Below are 18,964 nucleotides of genomic sequence, written 5' to 3'. Positions count from 1 at the left end.
TATCGAAAGATAAAGAGAAAAGAGTGCGGAGGATCGCGATATACAAAGATACGTTCCATTTAACGCTCACAAGACTCCTGAATTATTGCATCTTCGTTACTCGTCAAATATTAAACAAGGACAAATGATAATTACAAGCCTTGCAAAATGCCAAAAACCTTGAACTTATGCAAAAAGAAGCCTCGCACCTGTGCGCTCAGCTCATTGGCTACTGTCACGCGTATCCATGCCCGAATGCATGCGAGTGTGATCGATTGTGTTCGATCGACTTAACCTCGCTGAATTTCGCGCACGCATGCAGGGTTGCGGGATAGGAAAGAAGGTCCAAACGTCCGGATTCGCATATAATTCCTCGAGGGAAACCGGTAAAATAATATAAATAATATCGAAAGAGCTTAAGGCTGTGAGTTGCAAACGTGTTAATAATTTATATAAATTGAAGACATTCATTTTTAGGAGAATTAAGAAAAATAAATGTACATACGTACGTTGATAAGGACGAGACGTCACTGAGGAAACGTGTTCAAGATAATATTTTGACGTGAATAACCGGCTAATTGAATGCGCTCGATAATCTTTAAGGCAGTGGTGTGTCACGGAAAAGCAACAAAATGTTTAAGAAGTATGTGCCTCATGAAATAAATATGAAAGGAAAGATATATCTCAAATATATATCCATTTTAAGAAATATTAAAGTTTTTATCATAATTACATTACATTACATTAAATATTTAATTGTTTGTCGAATTCTGCTCAGAACATTGGTGCTTTAAGTTAACTAATTTTTGTTAGATTTGATGAGAAAGACAGCATTTCTGGTGTACAGCAATTGAAGTCATCTGTGCAGAAAGGAATTCGCGCAAAACTTTTAGAATTGTATCCTCATCTGGAGAGTCATATAGATGTTATAATACCAAAGAAAGATGCCTTTCGTATTGTGAAATGGTAAGTTGTCATATATACAGGATTTATTCCTAATTTAACAATTTCTTCTTTTTCTTTCAGCCATGATCATATAGAGATCATAGTTAATGCGGTAGGAGATTTGTTATTCTTTCGCCAACGTGAAGGTCCTTGGATGCCTACTTTGAGATTATTACACAAGTGTAAGCTTTTTGTTTGTTTTGTGTCACCAACGCTGGATGAGTCAGATTGATTATTTTGATTATATTTGAAATTTTCATAAGAAGTTATAAATTGTTCTTTATATCGTAGACTTGATTCTGAATATCAGAGTGAAATATTTTCTCACTTGAAATTCTTTTAAACTCATTTGCTTGATAGATGATTGCTTTAGCTATTCAAAATTTTAACACATGCATATTTTCAGATCCATTCTTTCTACCAATGCAACAAGTTGATAAAGGTGCCATTAGGTTTGTTCTGAGTGGTGCCAACATAATGTGCCCTGGTTTAACATCAAAGGGCGCAAAAATGATGACTGTGGATAAAAAAACTGTTGTTGTATCCTTTAAGTAATATAAATCTTATAAAGGTCATGATATGTTTGAACAGGTTTATTTTGTGCAAATACAAATCCTTAATTAAAACATAGGCTGTTATGGCCGAAGGCAAACAGCATGCATTAGCTGTTGGGGTAACGACGTTATCAACAGAAGACATGTAAGTTGAAAAGATTTCTTTAACATACACTTTTAATTTTCTGTATATGTTATATTACTACGGTTCGTAGAATCAAGGTGAATAAGGGAGTAGGAATCGAAAACTGTCATTATCTGAACGATGGCCTTTGGCAAATGAAACCAGTGAAATAAGACTAATTATATAATGTATTCAAGATATAATGAAGGAATCATTTTGCACACAGATGTTCTCTTATCCATTTCTACTTTATAATCATTTTATGTGGAATACAATTTCAGTGGACAATTTTTGTGTCCGTGATTAGATTGTAATAAAACTAAAAACTACTCCTACATTTTTACCGTATAAATTAAAGAAATACACCGAATGAATCTCTTGATATAGAGACATAGATGATAAATGTATTCCGTGTAGACGGAAATAGTGTTTGTAAAATAAAAAATATTTAAGCGGGTCCTGATTTAGTGTCTATCTGACCCTCCTGATTCTCTGATGGACCCGTGCGTTCATTCTCACAATGTCCTGCAGGTGCGGGATATGTAGTAGGATTGTTGCTATCAGGCGCAGATGCGGAAGCCACGGCAGTTCCTGCACCGCCTGCGACGTTGGCATTAGCATTATTATTTTCAGGAGGGACTGTATGAGGTGATTGGGGATGATAATGCGGACTGTGCGGGCTATGAGGACCATGACCATGAGGTCGACCCATTGGATGAGGCGAATATTGCGAATACGGTTGATGATAGTATGGATGAGCGTATTGTGGATAAGGTTGATGATACGGTTGTTGTTGAGAGTAACTATAAGAAGGATGTGGCGGTCTTGGAGCCAATGGAACATTCTGTGGTTGTTGTGGACCTGGTCCAGACTGATATTGCTGACTATAAGCCTGATTAGGTGGCATCATTTGTGGGGTGTGTGGATTGGTTACTGGTCCCTGCGGCGGCAGAACCTGTGTGCCCTGAGTACTTTGGGCACTTTGATGCGGCGGCATCGAATGATTTGGCAGCATCCCTTGCTGATGGGGATTATGCTGAATGGGCACTGCAGGTGCGGTCACTGGTGGCATATTCGGCGGGGCAGAATTTGCAGTCGCGTTCGCGCTAGCAACTACTGCCGCGACTGCAGCCGCTGCTGCGGCTGTCGTAGTTGGTTGTTGGGGTGGCAATACTGGAGGTGCTGGTGATTGTTGCGGCTGTGGTTGTGATGGTTGTTGTTGTTGCTGTGATGATGGTTGCGGTGGCTGCGGTTGTGGTTGTTGTTGATGTTGAGGTGGTGGTGGTGGTTGATGCTGTTGAGGAGGTTGTGGCAATGATTGATGTTGCTGTGCTGATGGAGGAGGTTGATGTTGAGGAGGAGGAGGAGGAGGAGGTTGATGCTGTTGAGGAGGAAGTTGATGTTGCTGCTGAGGAGGCTGATGTTGCGGTTGAGAAGGTGTTGATTGATGTGGCGGTGGCGGCGGTGGATGTTGCGGCGTTTGTGTCTGCTGCTGATGTGTCTGTTGTGGATGATGGTGAATTGAATTAACCACATTGTTACAGTACATTCCTGAATTTTGAGGATGTTGCTGATTAGCATTCGTTTGCACCGCTGATGGTGCCTCGATTTTATTCTCAGTATATGGAGGCGACATTTTCTTGTTCATTTCAATATTAGGCTTCTCGGCATTGCCGACTTTCTTCTCGATCGAATCATTATCAGAGACCTATACAAGAAAGGCAGGGTTAATATTTCTTTGTTAAAAATTTTAGTGTTTTTACTGTTTAATCTTTATGTAATAATTATTACATCAGGTTGGCCTTCATCATTGAGTGACGCAGGAGTTGGAGTTGGTGTTGAATTTGGAGTAGATTCGCTAGATGCTGGTCCATCTGAACGGTTCTCTTCCGTTCCTTTTAATCTCTCTCGTCTAAGAGCTTCATATTGTCGTTCTACCATTTTATTAAATGTCTCCTCATCTACTGCTGGTTTGCAATGCTAAAAAAAAACTGATTAAGTTTTCTGTTATGTTATTAATTTCTAAAAAGAACTTTGTACCTTTTTCAATTCTTCTTGAAATATCTCGCTAGTTTCTATAAATTTACGCTTCTTTGCCTCGAATTTCTCTTCTATCTGTTGTAGCTCGGCTTCAAGTTTTTTCTGGAATATATAATATATAATATTCAAAATACATTTTGATACAAAGTATGCACGTTATAAAATACATATTTAATTACCTGATGCATAGTCAAGGATTGTACTTGACGACGTAAAACTTGCATTCTTTGAGTAGTGACTACAGAACGAACATCTGGGACAACTGTATCACTAAAAATTTCGTTAATAAGACGATGATTTCTCGTGTAACGCGAATATGCTACATGTTTCACAGAATATCCATCGTCTTGATCTAAATCAAATATAAAATTGTTTTATTATAATAAAAATATTTATAATATTCAATATCAATTCATTATTACATACCATCATCATCTTCTGCTGGTAAAATGTCAATCCTTCTATCCTGAGCCGCTTGACTTTTGCTGCCGCCTGATGTACGTTCATGACTTTCTCGATCGTCATTATTTTGTTGTGCTGCACACAATGCTGCGAGTACAAAAACATTGTTATATATTATAAAATAGTTTAACTACCAAAGTTTTTATCTCTCTCTCAATCTTAAAATTATATTTGTTATACCTACCAGATTTACCACGATTCTTAGCTGCGATATAAGCTAGATACGCTGGTGAATTGTGATAAGTTTTCAAACTCTTTTCATATTCCACCTATATGAAATCCAACGATATGCATGAGTCATTAAATAAATTGTGCAACTGTATAAAAATATAATAGTATATATTTATGAACCTTTTCGGCTTCATATTCCTCGATAAACTCCGTCTTATCTTCTTCTGGCAAATCTCTCCACATTTGCCCGATAATCTTGCCAATTTCCCATAACTTTAACTCTGGATTCTGAGCTTTGACTTGATCCCATACTTTTCTACTATATCTCATGTATGGCATAAGAGGTTTTTCTGGTGGCTTGGGTGGTTTTGGCATACGAGAATCAGCCTAATTAAAAAAAAAAATTATCAGATGTTACAAAAAAACTAAAGCTTATTGATTAGATACTAGCCTAAATTGATAAATTATATAATACAATATTTTATCATAATTGCGTCTTTTATATAAAACTAGATACATACATTGGTATTTTTTCCAACTTTCTGAGGTGTAAATCCAGGATGGCTATGGGGAGTTTGTATAAATGGACTCTGAGTATCTTTCTAAAAACAAATACATTGTCTTAGTTAGATATAAGTTTTCAGCAAGTGTATATCATGTTTATATCTACTTACACTATTCGTTGTACTGCTTGAACTCCCACCAGATGCTCTCATACGTTCTGTGTGAAGAAAACATTGCAGTTTATGTACTCCAAAATTAGATTGTCTACTCCAAATCGGAAAGAGAAAAAAAGAGTTAATTATACTTACGATTGGAAGCTACGATGTTCGATGTAGTTATCGCGACTTGCTTGTAATTCGCTGGCAGTGCCATTTTGTATTACAAAGCTTAAAGTGTTTTTTACTTAGAAAACGGAGCAAAGAAGAATCGGAATTCTGCTCCGATAGAACTGATGATGTCGATGCTGTTACACTCGACTTCCGTTGATCTCGGAAATGCTCGAAGATGTTTCGTAGTTCACGAGAACAACGTAATTTACGAAACGGACGATTAGTTGACGGGCGTCGCGACCACTGATAATACACGACAGCAGTGTTCAGGCTTCGATACCGAGACTGGAAATTCACCTCCGAGAAATCTGGAATAGCTAAACACTTCGAGCCGAGAATTCGTAACAGAACATGGGAATGTCCTGAAGATTTTGCGCCGCGGGAAAACGCTGGATCTTATAAAGGAAGAAAAGAAAGAAACGCTTATTGTATCCTTCCTTGTACTTGTGTCAGTAGACTCGCCCGTTATTGGTTAGAACAGGAACGCCGGTATAAGAGATGAGCCAGCCAATGGCAGGAGAGATTTGATCATATGCTCGATCTTTTACTTCGAACGTCATTGGTTAGTCCCGTACTGCAATTTCAGGCTGTCGACGTCCTCGGTGTAAACACATGGTTAGTGGTCGTTCTTTTTTTGTTTACTTATTTTTTGTCATGTTAAGGATGTAATTACATTATCTTTGAAAAGATAAAATTGGAACATAAAATTGATACAATTTGAATATGTAAATGAAAATCGATATGATTTAAATAATATACTATCTCTTAAAATTGATACAGCGATGTCAAAGGTTATACAAATTATTATATTATGATTTTATAGATCTTTGATCAATTCTTCATGTATAACGCTTTAATTTAAATATCGTACATTTCTTACATTGTTTTTATAATTTTTTGAAGGATTGTTATTTAAGATTATCTAATATATTTATTTTAAAAATGTTGAGAATATTTATATAACTATCATAGATTACGTATTTTTTACAGATTAGAATATATTAGAACTTTGCATTAGAAAGCTTTTTTCTAAGGAGATTTTGGAGACTGAAGTTTTATACGTAAGTCTGGTAATTTGATAACTTTATTAAATTTGTACATTTTTCTGTGATTGTTTTCCAGTTTTCCAGTTAGGCAGTGCTTTCAATGATTGTATAATTTTCTAAAAAAACTCTTGCTTCTCTGCCATGTCTAGGAGTTATTTTCACAATATCATCTATTCCAAGAATGTGATCTTCCTAATGTTCCGATTATCAGTGCATAAGGTATCAATTTGTGTACAGTATGTCGTAGATTGGTTTTGGCAGATAATGATTGCACAATGCCTGTATTCTTTCACTGCGCGACACTGGTGTATATCGCCGCATCGGAAAAGTTTTTACTACTGCATCCATTAGGGTTCTCGTGACGGCGGTTAGATCAGCTTCTGGTCCCTGTGTATATTTTTCCAGGGCCAGCATTTCTGCCTGGAATAACTCTTGACCATACTCTTTGCGAGTTTGAGGATCCAGTTGAGTCCACATATCTCTAGCTTGTTCGAGCAGGGCGGAGTTGTCTTTCAGCCATGCATTACCAGAGACATATTCCCCGGTCTCAACAATCACAACGTCGACCCCCCACCTCCGCATCTCCAGTCTTAGGCATGATCCCCAAGCTTCCACAGCAGCCTAAGATATATTTATAATCTTCTATTGGTCTAATCAAGCTTTATTAATGTCCTTCCAGTCTTGTGATTATATATACAAATAGACAAGCCACGCTTAACTGCGCGCGTGATAAAAAGGATTTACCTTGAGGGCGCAATAAATGCCTCGGACGGGACTCGGTATCCGTGCCAAGAGGCTGCTAACGAGAACGATTCGGCCCTTCGATCTCCTGACCAGAGGTAGAAATACCTATTATAGAGAAAAAGAGAGAGAGTGTATCATAGGTTTCTTATTTTCTGACATTTTTGTAACTTTTTACTTGAGTTAAACGCGCTAAGCCAATGAAGTTGATATCTATGCTTCGCTTGAGAACAGATGGGGGCACCCACTCGCATTCCCCGAGAGTCACCCAGGCAGCAGCATGCACGAGTGCCCACAATCCTGAAATAACGTAGCAATAATCCGATGACGTAGGAATAATCCGTTACACCGATGCTCGATAATCTCGGAGTGCTTTAAGGGATATAACGATATACCAGGTGCTCCGTCCGGCAAGTTTTCGTTGACGTAGAGAAAAGTCGAATGTATGTCACGTTCGCTGGTAATATCCAGTTGTAATACGTGCAATCTTCCAGATGCCTGGTCTTTTAATTTCTGCGTAATGTCTTCATTCTCGGCTTTATTGCTAAAGCCAGCGAATACGGTGAAGCCCTTAAAAAAGAAGAAAGTTACATATAAAGAAAGCTACATTGCTTTTAAATTATCCAATTGCTATATATTTTACGCGTACACTACCAAATCATCCAGCTGTTTAGCTAATGCATATCCGACTCGTGAATCGCAACCTGTGATTAGTACTGCTTTTCCTGCTGCAGTAACCTGTTGCATCAAGTAGACCGTGATGCGTGTTTGAAAATATAGTGTAATTTGTTAAATCATGATGTAATGAAGCTTCATAACTGGTTTTAAAGCTATTGATCGGGCAAGATAATCATAAAGTCCTTTGCAAAAAAAAAAATGAAACAGGAAGTATGGTGTGCAATGATAATAGGTGCATTATGCAGCGTTACGCAAAAAAAGGTCAAAGGTCTCGATCGGGCCTGAAGAAAATCTATGAAAATTCCGATATAGAGGGCCTTTGAACTTTCAAATGTCTGCAAATCTCTGACATTACGAAAGGTTGTGAACATAGGATTTTGTCATTATAGGGACGCGAGATGTATCTTGATTTATCGAAGGTCAAATAAATTATAGGATCTTTTTATGTGATTGTAAAATTATTGAAAGAGAGGGATAAAGATTTGTATTATACAATGTAAACATCTTACCTTTAGATTATGATAGAATAATGTGGATCCTATGGATATGAGCAATAACAACAAGAAAAGGACAAAGCTAGATGTCTGTGAGATCCCAAAGGTGTTCAATATAGTTGCTAGGATGACTGCGATTGCATGTGAAAACGCGATGGGTAATAAACACCTCTCTGCCAGTTCCCATGTTTGACTATCATCAACCTCTTTATTTCCACCCGATGACGACATTCTCGGTCCAGATTTTGTATCAAAATCCTAGTCAAACGTGTTAATTGACTCCATTCGAATAGATTGGCGTGGCTCACCTAGGAGCCCTAACTGGGCTATGCCTGAGCTAACTTTAAACTTAAAACAGTGTCTAGTCTCATTGATCTAAATTTAACTACAGTGCTGTGTCTCAAGTTCAAAAATCCCAACAGATTGAATATTTGGGAGTCAAATTTGGGAGCTTCGATAATTAATATTTTATTTAATTATTAATATATTTTATATAATATTATGATAGATTATACATACAACATAAAAGCGTATTATAACGAATAACAAAAAAATATAATAAAAAAAGAATTTGTGAAATATGCTAATTTAATGTTAATTTAGATTATAATGATTAAAAATTACATAGCATTATAATTATATATTATATAATGCATTATATAATGTATACATATAAAATTTAATATATTATTGTAATAAATATTTTCACAAATATTACATACTAATATAACTGTAATTTATCATTATTAAATAATAAAACAAAGTTGCGTAAAAATTTCTTTATTGTATTTTAAATTGTTATTTTTTCTCACATATGTGACATATTTATTTTTTGTATTACAATATTTTAAAATAGTACAAAATAATGAAGATTTTTATTTATGTTTATTTCTCTAAGTAAAATGCAAATTTCTATTCGGGTCGTACATTATCTGAATATGACATATATCGTAGAATCGTTTTTATTTTCAATCGCTCCCCTTCGGTTTTCAGAGAAGTGGATCGATTGGCACGTGTCATGAATTATCTCATCGGTTCGTATTTTTTGCATCCGGAGATCCGTCCTCTTTGATGCACGCCGGAGTATTTTTGTAAATTTCTCGTCTCGGCGCTGATAAAAAAATGAGCGCGGCTGCGTTCGGAGTGGGGTAGATTATTGATTTCTGTGTAGGAGTGCTACGGCAGAGGGTTGGGGTGGATAGGCAGAAGTGGGTGGGGTAGATGCTGTGACGGTGCTCTCGCTCGCGTATATACCTGTGGGAGAGTCTACAGGGGGTATAAATAGAAGGGGTAGTTGCACCGTTGACCCAGTGTTGGGTTGACACACGGTCAGTTCAGTCACTCGAGGCATCACACCACACATCACACTCTCTTTTTCTCTCTCTTTCTGTCTCTCCTTCTGTCGCGTCGCACAATCGCCGTTGCCTCCGTCTTCTACTAATTTTTTTATCCGCGTGAATTGTTGAAGGAGGGAAAAAGGAGGTCCCACTCCAAGTCCTCGTTGATCCACCAAGTCGATCCAACGTATTCCTAAGCACTGCCCTTTCATACCTGCTTTCCTCTTCTGAGCGATACGATTTTTTATCCGAGAAATCATCGGACAGCGATACAACCGCAACTTGGTGCATCGTCGCCGAGAAAGATACTTCTCACCGACGTTAAAAGAAATAAGAAGCATCTTTGTATACGTCGTGTTCATCGTACACTAGTCGTAATCTTCGTCTCATCTTTCACGCGTAAGGGCGTATTCCTCCCCGTATCTCTTGCCGTGCGGGCGCGCGAATTACTTGAATCTTCCCGATACATCATCGGGGCACAGACCAACTAATGTGCAACGAGAATCAGGCCTTAGCTACAGTCAATTCTCTCCGGAATAGTAAATCCTTTTTGACTTAGACGGTTGCGCTTGTTGCTGAACATCGAGGATTGTCGGTATCGTGATACCGAATTGAAACCAGAATTGAATTAATCGCCAACAATCGGAGCTAAGATTCGTTCTCGTTCGTCGCCCGTGAAGAGGAAAAATGTCAGAAACAACCGGGATCACGCAGGGGTTGGGCAATCCTTACAAAATAGTCGATCATACTAGGGAGCGAAGAAAGGGTATCACCGCCTCATCGCTGAAGGAGTTGACTAGTATCGCACGCAATCGCCTGGCATTGCCGGTGGATGCAGATCTGACAATCGTGCTCGAGCAAGATGGTAAGTAGTAATCATGCTGCAATATATAGCAACCCTTAGTTTTAATACTTCTTTAATACTGCTTTTGTCTATTTGTTGTTAAACACATCATAAGAATCATTTAGTCGCTGTTTTTGTAAAGGATAAAAATCACTCCTTAATACATTGATATAAATCTTACAGGAACGGAGGTAGATGACGAGGAATATTTCGCCACGTTAGAAAGAAACACGAGCTTAATGGTGCTGCACGGTGATCAAAAATGGATTGCTGCGGGCAGCAGTAAGACGGCGTCTCGTTATATCGTTGTGGACGACGTGGATAACATCGAGGGTGGCTCGAGAGTCGACAAGATTCGACGACGACGATCACCCATTGAACCTTTGGTATCGTCGTTGCACGGCGATCCGTCACATATCTCGCTACTGGGAGGAAACGATTTGGAATTACTCAGTGACATGGATCCTGACAGTTTAGCAGACATAGTACCTGATAGGTAAGCAATCACTTATTAGTCAAAACAATGCATTTTTATTAAGAAGCTATATCATCCTTTATACCTTTATTGAGATTGTTTTAGAATAAAGTTATTAATTCCCCTTTTCTATTGTTGCTACAGACTTTTCCTCGAACAGTTGAAGGAAGCTTCAGGTAGATTCCTGGCGGAGAAACGGCAAGCGCAGGAATCCATGGCTCTCCTCCAGATGTACGCAAGCGGTGGTGAGATGGAGCGAGCGTAGGCCATGTGGGGGGTGGGCGCCCTCACATTGGCAAATATGTATAGAGTGCGACGTCGCATATTCTATAAAGGTCGCCAACTACAACAAACTCTAATCCTATTCTGGAATTGAGCCCATTGCTATTTACACGAATCGGCAGAATAACCGAGAATACGAGCTCAAGCTGAACGTAGCTGTGTCAGCGAGAAAGATCTCACGTTATCTCTCGCGTATGAGAAATTCAAACGCAGAGACAAAGAACACTGTACAGAGACACGAAACACGGAGTAGTTTACATTCACTCGACGATTTAGTAATATCAATAATAATAATAATAATAATAATAATAATAATAATAATAATAATAATAATAATAATGATAGGTTCCGCGTCTTATACATAGAAAAATAGAAGGTAGCTCTAAGTTTTTTGTAGAATTTTTTTAATCTACATACGTACGATTCAGTGGCACAACTATGCTTTTGCAATACTTTACATTTTTAGTGAGCGTATGGAATTGCTTTAATACAATGTAAGAGGATATGAGATACCTTAATGTACCGGCTAAATTATACACGTGCAATTTAGCTGCTAACTTGTCTTGAATAATACATAAATAGAAAAGCCGCGTGAGTAGATGTCCCGGACGTGAATATTCCGTCGCGATATTGCCATATCAAGTCTTAGCAAAATATGTTTTGTTTATGGGATTTTGTACTTAGATACGTCACACCGATATTTGGTTCAACGAAGATCAATGGAATATTTAAGACTGAATTTATAGGGAAAACGAAAACCACCCCCATTGAGATCACCAATTCATTGTACACTAACATTAGCGACGTAATAGCAACAAAAAAAAGTCGATATCAGCCCTTTGATACCAAGCAAAATTGTGCTATTTGATAAAAAAAAAAAAGGAAAGGTGGAAACCTACATAGAAAAGAAAGAAAATAGGTGTTTCTGACAAGACTACGCATACACGTAAATAGGTACTAAATATTATTCCAATTTTATGATTACATAATCTTAAGTCATAAACAGCAATGTCGTATTTACATTTGTATGTTTCTCGAAACCGAAGTATATGATAGGCATTTACGAGATGCATTTTTTAAAACCATAACGAAAGTGTATGTCTATTCTCCACAGAAATGCTCTGTATCAATATTATGACATTAATATATATATATATATATGTATATCGTAAAATAAATATCACACATCTCTTGCACAGTATAATCGCATTATACATATTTATATTAGAACAATCGCAATTAAATTTACATAATACGAAAGCGAAAAAGCCGGTATCGAACTGCTTATTATTCCGCAGACCGTGACCGAATGTATCGTTAAATAACGTGATGAGTTTGGTTCTCCAGATTGATCTTAGGATATTAGTTTATAATGAATTGATGTGATTGATACTATTCTCGAAATAAACGAGACAACGCGTTGGAAAGTATAAGGACGCATTAAATAGTACTGCCACACCGGAAGATCGATTACTGCTCAAGTACCCTTGATCTCAAAGAGGATCGCGCATTCTTTTTCTTAACACCCGCATCTAATGCGCGGTACCATTATGGAGGATGGCATTATATACTAAACACATACCTGTTACTCATCGCTATATGTATATCTTAGGAACTAGAGACGCACTTAATAAGTTAAGCAAAGTTAAGTTTTAACAGAATGCAAGAAATTGTCGTCTATGAGTTGATGTAGAACGTCGGAAGCATCCTTCACTCGACCGGATGCATTGCGCAATTGACACACAGCTTCTTGTAACACCAGTTCACTTCTTAATAATTGTCGATTAACAGTCGACAATTCTTGTACGCTGGTCATAATCGCGCCCTCCGTCATATGCAGAATGTCTCTATCCAAAGTTTCATTGCATTCGTCTGTTCAAGTTTAACATATGTCAATTTAAATGATGTTCAAAATTAATAAGCATATATATACATATATACATATATATCAAGTTTGTGTTTTTGAGATATAATTTAATGTCTTTCATAAATACTGTTTTATAAGAACTTATAAGAAAATTCTTTGTACAGTATAACTTAAGAGGTAAATACTGTAATTATTATATATCTATGTAATGAATTGAAAAAAATTGAGTTAGCTAGATACGGATCATTGGAAAATTAAGTTATGAATATTTCACATATGAACAGTCTCATATAACACTGTTTAGCTATAGTTATGCACATTGTACTGCTGTAATATTAATAAACGAATGTTAACAAAAATAAAATGTCTATAAATTTTTGTAAACATTTTATTGAATTTAAAATATAATAGCTTGCCATATTGCTATATTTTATGAATAGGAAAATAAATATATAAAATCAAGAGAAATGATCATGTTAAAATATTATTATAAAAATTATTATAAATATGATTATTTAATCACTTACGTAATTTTTTGTGAAGCAAACTATTATATTTGATAGAACTTTTCTTAGATCTTGGTATCTTAAGTTCGGCATAAGGAGGGCATGCCATGGCATCTACTGCTCCACTGACACTACTCAAACTTGTAAGATCTGTAAATAGAAATTTGACAAAATTCAAATTTTTTTTCATATATGAAAGAGAATTAATGTTAATAAAACTTACCATCATCAGATTCAGGTGCTTCGCCAGAGATAATAGTACCACAGTAAGTTGACGGTGTCCGCATAGTAGGGAATCCTAAACCCTGCATTTAACAAAATTATAGATAAAATTATAGATAAAATATTTTATTAATTATACTAAATTCGTAATTCAGCATGAAATATAATATGAAATATAGTACACATACAGTGACAATATTCGACGCATCATCATCAGACTCTGGAGCTTCTCCAGAAACAACTACAGCTTTCAAATCCATTTTTGAGAAATATGATGTTTATAACAAGAGGTTTGTTTTTTGCTCCTGCACTAGGCTGCACTAAAACTTTCTATCTCGCTTTTGTCAAACTTGAAATATATATTTCATTTTAAATGCAAATGTATGTTAGTCAGCTAATTCAGCTACAAAAAAACAGATCAGATTTCCATATAATACTACATAATAAGAAAAGATATATAACGAATCAGAATTCTCTAAATTACAAAGAAGTAATTATTTTTCAATATATATACGTTATCTATTTTACAAAATTTATATAGGAATTTTACTTATATTTTCCTTATATTGTTCCTTATATTGTTCAAATGTATGTGATAACGTTTAATTCAATTGTCAGTTGAGGTTAGTTTTATTATTAAAAATATGCATGTTTTACATATAGAATGTTATTACTAATTATTTTCATGAGAAAACAATACACTTGATCCAAAACAGTATAATTTTTTGTCTTGCCAATTTGCTTACAGTTCGTTAAAAAAAAAAATCTCTTTTCTTTACGACGTTAGTAATCTAACCAAAGATCTCCATATATGAGTATCCTTTACTAATATTATCAGATGTATATTTTTCACGTGATATTTGTACTTAGTGAATAAAATAGATTTCATGTGTCGAATAGATAATTAATATACATTATAAAAAAATACATATTTAATGTATACAATATAGATTCAAAATAATTATATTTTTGAATATAAGATTAATAAAGTAAATCAAATTATTTTATTATGCTTCTTATTTAATATCATGTTATTTTGTATTCTATTCTCAACTATTTTACACTCAATTATTTTAGATATAAATTAAAATTGAAAGATGCTTCTATATCTAATTACATTACAAAATAAAATATAAAACAAGTAACATTTTTACATTATTTTTTAGATATAGAGAATTAGATAATTGTATTATCCACGAAGAATATCTAATTCTTCAGGTGTCACGTGCATTCTTAATTCTTTTTCGCGTATCACATCTTGGATTTGTGTGAGTAATTGAGGTGCTACTTCAGCTGCATCTATGTAGATACTTCTTGCCCATGGACATTGCGTGACACTTTCGTGATAAATTTCTTCTCCCTTTTTCTCACATAAATTATGCTCGCGTAAAAGAAGCATATATAATCTCCACAACAATGGACAACATCGAATCGATGGAATCCTGAAAACAATGTTATATAATACGCAATAATATAGATATGATTGTATTTATGTATCTTTGTAATTTTATAAAAATTTTATTATACTATACCTAGAAAGTGTTAAATGAAATGATAATAATTTATTCAGTGCGGCATTCATTGCATCAGAATGATCAAGTTTCGTTAGAAGACCAATACGTCTGCGAACAGCTAGACACATCGCCATAGCTCGCCATAAATCAATTTCAGTGCCTCTACTATTAAATCTCCAAGTTGGCAATTCACTCTGCAATAATAATTTTGTGATTTTATTATTGATTTAAAAACATTCTAGCAATTGTTATAATTTAATTAAATAGTATTAATACAATATTACCTCTATTTCAGCAAATACAGATAAGGCGTAAAAGTTATTCGGATATATACTTAGAACTTTGCTCAGGCTTTCTTTCAGCATGACCTGCATGCTTTCAGTCCGTTTATGATGTAATTGCAGAATTGCAATTTGACTTTCATATAACATTTCCTGCAATAATTTTAAAATTGTTTTAATCTGTTTATTTGTTAACAATTTTTAATTAGCCGTTCATAAAACATTAAATTGATACCTGCAAATAAGAATAATCTTTGGCATGATCAATACAGCTGCTCAATATCTTTGTAACAGTTTGGATATCATTATCTTTAATATACAGAAAGTACGCGTAACATACGATTGCGTCGCATTCTAAATTCGATAAGAAAAAGATATTTTCCTTCTCATTAAGAGGAACTTGCAGAAAGTCTTGTACACATGAATATAAGTACGCTTCAATCAATGCTTCTTGATTTCCGCTTTTGTTAGGTACCATTTGAGCAAAGACTTTTAGCATCCATTGTTTATGCGATTCTTTGTACGTTCTGATATCAAGCAAGGTTTCGATAAATGTTCTATACACGCTGAAAAGTGCTGCTTTTTCATTAATATCGCTAATTGCAGATGGGCATGCCCCTTGAGATTGAATAGCGGTTTCAAGAATGTTCATGCAATTACTGAATCTGCCCATCTCCAGTTCTATTAAAGCATATTCCTTATAGAAGTACAAATTATTTCTATTTTCATCCTTTTTCAAGAATTCTTTCAATGTTGCCCTCAATTTCTTTCCTCTGCAATAAAAAAAAAAAAACTTGATTAATCTCACTTATTGAATTAATTAAAACTATTAAATCTCAGGTAACTAAAGATCTTACTTATTATCATGTTTTAAAGGCTCGTCCTTGCTAAGAAAAACCAATAGTCTTTCCAATCGCAACCACCAGATATATATACTCGTTCGTTGCAACGAAGGTAGATTTTCCGCGATTGTATGAAATATTTTACGTATAAAATCTAGATATGGTTCCTGCGCCGGATGGAATTTAAGATACTGAGGCCCCGATGTTAAACGTCCTTCGAGAATATCTTTTAACAACTCTTTTCTTTGATCATGACCAGCCATTTCACCTACCATAGGATACATGAATGGAAGTAACACTTCTAAAGACTCTATTCCCCAATGAAAATCTTTTAATGATAATTCCTATAAAAATATAAAATATTTTTTTTATCATTTTTCTTTTAGAAAGATTATTTCTTGTTTTATCTTGCATTGCAGATAATAGCAAAGCAATCGATTTAAAAGTTTTTGAATGAAATAATTTTACTTACTTTCATGTAGCAATCTCGACAAGGTAGAAGTGGGACTTTTAGACATAAAAGAGAATAAATAACCATCTGAAAGTTTGAATTACGAGAGAGAATTGGATGTACAAAATCTGCTACATCTTCTGGTAAAATAAATCTTCTAGAATCTCCAACCAATTCTAATTCGTCTCTACTAACGCTAATCCAATGACAATTTTCTCTCAATGATTCTGTCCTCTGCCATAATTGATTTAGTGGTAATCGTGACATCAATATCATTTCTTCCATTCCAACTGGAAATCAGTATTTGAAAAATTATTTATCTTTATTATCTTTATTTATCTTATATTTTATACTTATTATATAAAACATATTTCATTTAACTCCTCAATAATTTAGATATAAATATTTCAAAATATTTTTTCTGCAAACTTAATAATTTATCACACTTAATGGAAGTTTTTTATATATTCAATTTACAATATTGTATACATACTTAATTTCTTTTCATCTATGGATCCTCGAAAGGATAGACTAGTTTTGTTTAAGTTCAAATTTAAATTCAGATTTATACGTATCGTTTCCCACATTTGTTCCCACAATCCTGTATGCCTCAGAAATATTAAACATTGATACAACATGTCTGAATAAAACAAGAAATGTAACAAATTAATACATGAGTAAAATATATGAATAAAATAAGTATCAATCTACTCACGTAATAGCTGTGCATCATAGACGGAAGGATTTGTTCTAGAACGTTGTCTCAATATGCAAAAGCATTTTGAATACAAATCTAACACTCGTGGGACAGTACACATTGCTACTGAAGCTTGTGTGACCATAATAAAGTGCTGCCATAGCACAATATTCCCTGAATCTTTATTAACTAAAGCCTCCAACTGATTTGATAATTCATCAGATGGTGTTAGTTCTGTCATAAAATGTAGCTTTAATATTAATAATTCTTTGGAATCTGTATTTTTTTCAAGTGCTTTTTCAACGATGGATAACTTTTTCAGTACTGTAGATCGATGTATATCTTTGGCTAATTGATGTTTTTGATAGTAAGCCAAAGTATCCTGCAATATTTATGTCAAAATTAGTTTTTTGCAGTATTTACATATTAAAATATGACAATGTTATTGATCAAAATAAATAAGCAGATTTTAATACCTGAAAATCAATGTATTGTAACCAAAGTTTAACATTATGGGGATTTTCTAAAAGTTGTACGTTATATTCTCGAGTTTTGCACTTTTGTTCTTCTTCCAAATTTTTGCACCAGGAAGGTATGCTTTCATTTGCTTCATTTACTTCTTGCTTTGTTGAAGCTTCTTTCTCATTTGTCCTCTTGATAATTGTATCTTTTTTCTTCGTCTCTACAGAATCAATATTTTTAACATAATATCTATGAAACAAATCTTTCTTTGGTTGTTTGCGCTTAATAAAGCCAAGAGATTTCTCACTAATATCATAATATGGCCTCACTCTAGAGCAAAATGTATTTATGTTGTTGTTCCCTTTATCTCTATGTCTGTCTTCAAAATATACATTTTCAACATCCAATTCGTAATCTGACTTGGATCTTTTACTGTCATGCGTACGTCTTTTCCTTTCTGTTTTTTGTATTTTGTCAACTTTCTGTCTTGCATATATTTTTGCATCTGGTAAGATCGTTTCGGGTAACACTTGCTTTTCTACATTAGAGAAAGATTCATGTAAAGATTCATCTGATGAGGAATACAAATCGGGAGGTTCGATTTTAGTTGGTATTTGCGTTTGAAAACTCGAGTTTGATAACCATTTGATAGAAGCATTATCTGAAATTAAAGTGTATAATATTGAAAAGATATTAATTTAAATATATTTATTTTAAAATATATTTATTTTATATTTATTTTAAAATAAAAAAAACAACGAACCGCATATACTTATTAGTCTTTAATTATCCTCACAATGTAAACGGAAATCTAAAGTAATTACCAGCATCACTGCAAGTTGTCGATTCGAGTTTGTCACTCGAATAAGCAGGGAAGAGGGACATTTCTTCTTTTTTAATTTTCCTCTTTTCTTTTTCTTTTACAGCAAGAATGTGTCATTTGAATGTGTATTTTTCTTCCAAACTTTTCTTTCTAACCTCTTTCTTGTATTATGATTGTCGAATATTTCTAAAGTCGATAACCGCGATCTCTTCTGTCATCGAGTGTTGACATTTCGACAAGTTTCTCGCCTTCGCCATAAGATGACATCGCATAATCCTGAGCAGCTGTTTCAGC

General features: G+C 34.7%; 6 protein-coding genes across 6 annotated transcripts; 2 read left to right on the top strand and 4 right to left on the bottom strand.

The window, feature by feature from the left end:
* Positions 1–213: 213 nt before the first annotated feature.
* Positions 214–2,059, top strand: MCTS1 (malignant T-cell-amplified sequence 1 homolog). Its single transcript, XM_011640820.3, has 7 exons — positions 214–365; positions 457–622; positions 793–945; positions 1,006–1,106; positions 1,331–1,464; positions 1,556–1,623; positions 1,694–2,059. Exons 2-7 carry the CDS (start codon positions 612–614, stop codon positions 1,773–1,775), a joined length of 549 nt encoding a protein of 182 aa, XP_011639122.1. The 5' UTR covers positions 214–365; positions 457–611; the 3' UTR covers positions 1,776–2,059.
* LOC105428475 (uncharacterized) lies at positions 1,773–5,632 on the bottom strand. The gene is made up of 10 exons (XM_011640819.3): positions 5,088–5,632; positions 4,950–4,996; positions 4,797–4,877; positions 4,456–4,662; positions 4,289–4,373; positions 4,069–4,191; positions 3,822–3,994; positions 3,643–3,744; positions 3,394–3,582; positions 1,773–3,310 (listed from the first exon to the last, which is right to left on the bottom strand). Exons 1-10 carry the CDS (start codon positions 5,149–5,151, stop codon positions 2,051–2,053), a joined length of 2,331 nt encoding a protein of 776 aa, XP_011639121.2. The 5' UTR covers positions 5,152–5,632; the 3' UTR covers positions 1,773–2,050.
* A 542-nt stretch (positions 5,633–6,174) lies between these two features.
* On the bottom strand, positions 6,175–8,457 carry LOC105428478 (D-beta-hydroxybutyrate dehydrogenase, mitochondrial). Its single transcript, XM_011640824.3, has 6 exons — positions 8,083–8,457; positions 7,550–7,633; positions 7,291–7,465; positions 7,074–7,195; positions 6,899–7,003; positions 6,175–6,775 (listed from the first exon to the last, which is right to left on the bottom strand). The coding sequence occupies exons 1-6, from the start codon at positions 8,296–8,298 to the stop codon at positions 6,377–6,379; spliced, it is 1,101 nt and encodes a 366-aa protein (XP_011639126.2). The 5' UTR covers positions 8,299–8,457; the 3' UTR covers positions 6,175–6,376.
* Positions 8,458–10,091: 1,634 nt separating this feature from the next.
* On the top strand, positions 10,092–13,236 carry LOC105428479 (DNA fragmentation factor subunit alpha). The gene is made up of 3 exons (XM_011640825.2): positions 10,092–10,269; positions 10,432–10,744; positions 10,868–13,236. Exons 1-3 carry the CDS (start codon positions 10,092–10,094, stop codon positions 10,986–10,988), a joined length of 612 nt encoding a protein of 203 aa, XP_011639127.1. The 3' UTR covers positions 10,989–13,236.
* Positions 11,953–14,424, bottom strand: LOC105428480 (uncharacterized). The gene is made up of 5 exons (XM_011640826.3): positions 14,347–14,424; positions 13,789–13,949; positions 13,602–13,683; positions 13,400–13,528; positions 11,953–12,877 (listed from the first exon to the last, which is right to left on the bottom strand). Exons 2-5 carry the CDS (start codon positions 13,858–13,860, stop codon positions 12,651–12,653), a joined length of 510 nt encoding a protein of 169 aa, XP_011639128.2. The 5' UTR covers positions 13,861–13,949; positions 14,347–14,424; the 3' UTR covers positions 11,953–12,650.
* Positions 14,425–14,599: 175 nt separating this feature from the next.
* LOC105428482 (nuclear exosome regulator NRDE2) lies at positions 14,600–18,882 on the bottom strand. Its single transcript, XM_011640828.3, has 10 exons — positions 18,672–18,882; positions 17,862–18,508; positions 17,404–17,767; positions 17,182–17,328; positions 16,710–16,978; positions 16,253–16,581; positions 15,631–16,168; positions 15,399–15,548; positions 15,133–15,308; positions 14,600–15,042 (listed from the first exon to the last, which is right to left on the bottom strand). Exons 1-10 carry the CDS (start codon positions 18,730–18,732, stop codon positions 14,790–14,792), a joined length of 2,934 nt encoding a protein of 977 aa, XP_011639130.2. The 5' UTR covers positions 18,733–18,882; the 3' UTR covers positions 14,600–14,789.
* Positions 18,883–18,964: the final 82 nt, after the last annotated feature.

Source organism: Pogonomyrmex barbatus, unplaced genomic scaffold, assembly GCF_055798465.1.
Source record: "Pogonomyrmex barbatus isolate J1 unplaced genomic scaffold, ASM5579846v1 scaffold4, whole genome shotgun sequence".
NCBI lineage: Eukaryota > Metazoa > Arthropoda > Insecta > Hymenoptera > Formicidae > Pogonomyrmex > Pogonomyrmex barbatus.
The sequence above is the reverse complement of the archived record's forward strand: the minus strand, read 5'-3'. Positions and strand labels throughout refer to the sequence as shown.